Source organism: Fopius arisanus, unplaced genomic scaffold, assembly GCF_000806365.1.
Source record: "Fopius arisanus strain USDA-PBARC FA_bdor unplaced genomic scaffold, ASM80636v1 scaffold00059, whole genome shotgun sequence".
Lineage (NCBI taxonomy): Eukaryota > Metazoa > Arthropoda > Insecta > Hymenoptera > Braconidae > Fopius > Fopius arisanus.
The window spans coordinates 97,863-100,382 of NW_011887798.1; the positions used below are offsets into that span (position 1 = coordinate 97,863).

The window sequence follows — 2,520 nt, forward strand, 5'->3', positions numbered from 1 at the left end:
CATTCCATAAAATAGGCCAATGACTTGATAAATATTTTGATGGACAATTTTAAATAGAGCATTTACTTTTGTCATCGGTTTAAATGACCGATCGAGTTTAAAAGACTCCTGCTCATCTCAGCTGACAATTCTCGTCTGCATTCTCAGCATTCTGCATTTAAATTAACCCGATTGTTCAACTCCAATGGATTTGTTTTCCAAACGATCCAATTTAAGAGCCATTCCGAGAAGCCCAATGACCCCACGGATTAATCGACTCGAAGGAATCTTAAACTAGACGAAAATAAATCAATTATTTCCGCAATTTTTTTCATATTTTACTCTATTTTTCAGGAGAAATCTAATCATTTCATTTAATTCCAGTCTGCACCCTAGATTAATCATAATTAATAATAATGCATTAATTAATAATAATAATATGCATTAATAAATAATGAATCATCAATTTGATTATGAAATTAAAAGAAAATGATTTTGAAAAATATTTTCTATTAATATGAAAAAAATATTTTTTATTAATTTCAACGGATTTCAACGTGTGAATTAATAACAAAAAATCATTCCGCATTTCTCATAATGTTAGAGAATAATAATAATAATGGGGAAATGGAGGCCATCAGATTTCCATCAGAGATTACCCACCACCCACCGCCCACCCCTTTATATTTACCGAGGGTTCAATGCATTGTTGCATGAGACACGCAGGTAATTCAAGAACAATTGAGGGTACCGTGAAAATCCACAATAAATAAATCCAAGGACTTACCACAATGCTGTCTTGAATCGATGGTACACCATTGAGGGTAGAATTCAAGTGGTGCATTCGCTGGAGCCTACGACGGGTCAGGAAGCCCCTCACACCTTGGACAACATGAATAATTCATTTATTTTATTCAGTTAAATTCGAGATTTAATTAATCGAAGTTTAAACATTTCTTCATGCCACACAAAATATTTCCTAATTTTTCAATTGAATTCATTAAGGAATTAATTATTTAATTCGATATATCAATTTTAATTAGACATAAATCAATTAAATAATTATTTAATTCGATATTCCAATTTTTAACTGACTGAATTTTTTTAATCCCCAAAAAAACATTCCCGCACCATTTAATTAAATCAATTAAGTGAATTATTTAAATCGAAATATCGCATTAATAAATTCTACATCTTCTCCAAAGGGTTTACACCCCCGAGTTCCTCACCTGCTTGAATTTTCGTAGCAGCAGAATTAAAACTGGACTCAGTAGTGGACTCCTCACTCTGATCCATCTCCGGAACGTAAATATGATACTCCTTGCTCTCCATCCTCTCGCGGTCATCCTCAGCATCATCTCCAACAGCCTCAATCTCTCCCTCTTCCTTGCCCTCCTCGTCCTCCTGAAGACGAAGATCCTCCTTCATCCTGACTAGATTCCCCGAGCTGACCCTCCTGGTGGTGCACTGACTGGCAGACCTGGAGACAGCAAGAGGTGTCTCCTCATCGAGGTTCTCAGTGCCCTGATCGCTCTCCGAGCCCTTCTCATCACATCTCACATCTCCAGGCGCATCAGTCCGGTTCTCCGGGTGTTCCTCGTCCTCTCCAAGAACGACTGCCACTTTTTTTTCACAAGGGGGCTCCACCTCCACAAACTCCTGGACAAACTCCTCCTCTACCCCCCCGTCCTCGAGGTTTTCAACCCCTCCCCCGGCACTTCTCACCCTCTCATCGGGGGTCAAAGTCTCCGAGAATGAATTAGTATTCTCATTATCCCCAGGTTCGTACTCGTCCTCCGTCATCTTGAAGGATGAGACGGTGATGTCCTGGAGTGAATCGAGATTCAACTCTGGAACGAAAGGTCTCGTTGGATCGATGGAGAAGCTCGTGCCATCGGTGAGAGTCGTCTCCTTGGCTTCATTCGACGATTCCCCACTGACTGAGACACTTGTTACGTCTTCTCCAGAGTCTGGGAATTCCTTGGGGGTCTCGAGGGGTCCGTCAGTGGCGCTCGTCTCCTTGGCAGACGTCGATGACATCGAGACGCATTCACCCCTGGGGAAATCCTCAGAAACATCCTGACCAAAGGATTTCATCTCGTTCCCCTCCTCCTCGACGTCCAGGAAACTCGTTGGTGGATCTGACGTCCCCGTCTCATCGACGACCTCTTCGTCCTCCAGGCCCTCCTCTTCGTTGATGCACTGGAGATTCTGCTTGGGAATAATTATCTCGGGTTTCTTCGGGGGAACGTCCACCAGGGGAAGCTCCAGGACCTTCACCTCCTCGGGAATAATCTCTTCCCCGAAGGGATCCCTCTGAGGGAGTGACAGGTGCTCTGGAATTATGACAGTTGTCACGGACTCGGGGATGTCGTAGGGGGAGCCCTCCGTCAGGATATACGTATGAGGAGAAATCTCAGGATCCTGAGAATTTGTTTCCATCTGGGCTGGAGTATCCTCTGGACGATCCCCAGGGTCAGTTCCCCCCTCGTCATCTGGACCTGATTCTCGACGACTTGGAGACCCTGTGGCACCATCGGG

At 43.3% G+C, this 2,520-nt stretch overlaps 1 protein-coding gene across 1 annotated transcript in view; it reads right to left on the reverse strand.

The window, feature by feature from the left end:
- Nucleotides 1-2,520, reverse strand: part of LOC105268668 (uncharacterized) — an 8,516-nt gene that overhangs the window by 4,127 nt on the left and 1,869 nt on the right. Inside the window, exons 2-3 of the mRNA XM_011308424.1 lie at nucleotides 1,209-2,504; nucleotides 767-861 (exon numbers count right to left, since the gene is read on the reverse strand). Coding sequence (XP_011306726.1) covers nucleotides 767-861; nucleotides 1,209-2,504 — 1,391 coding nt within the window. The remainder of the gene's footprint in view (nucleotides 1-766; nucleotides 862-1,208; nucleotides 2,505-2,520) is intronic.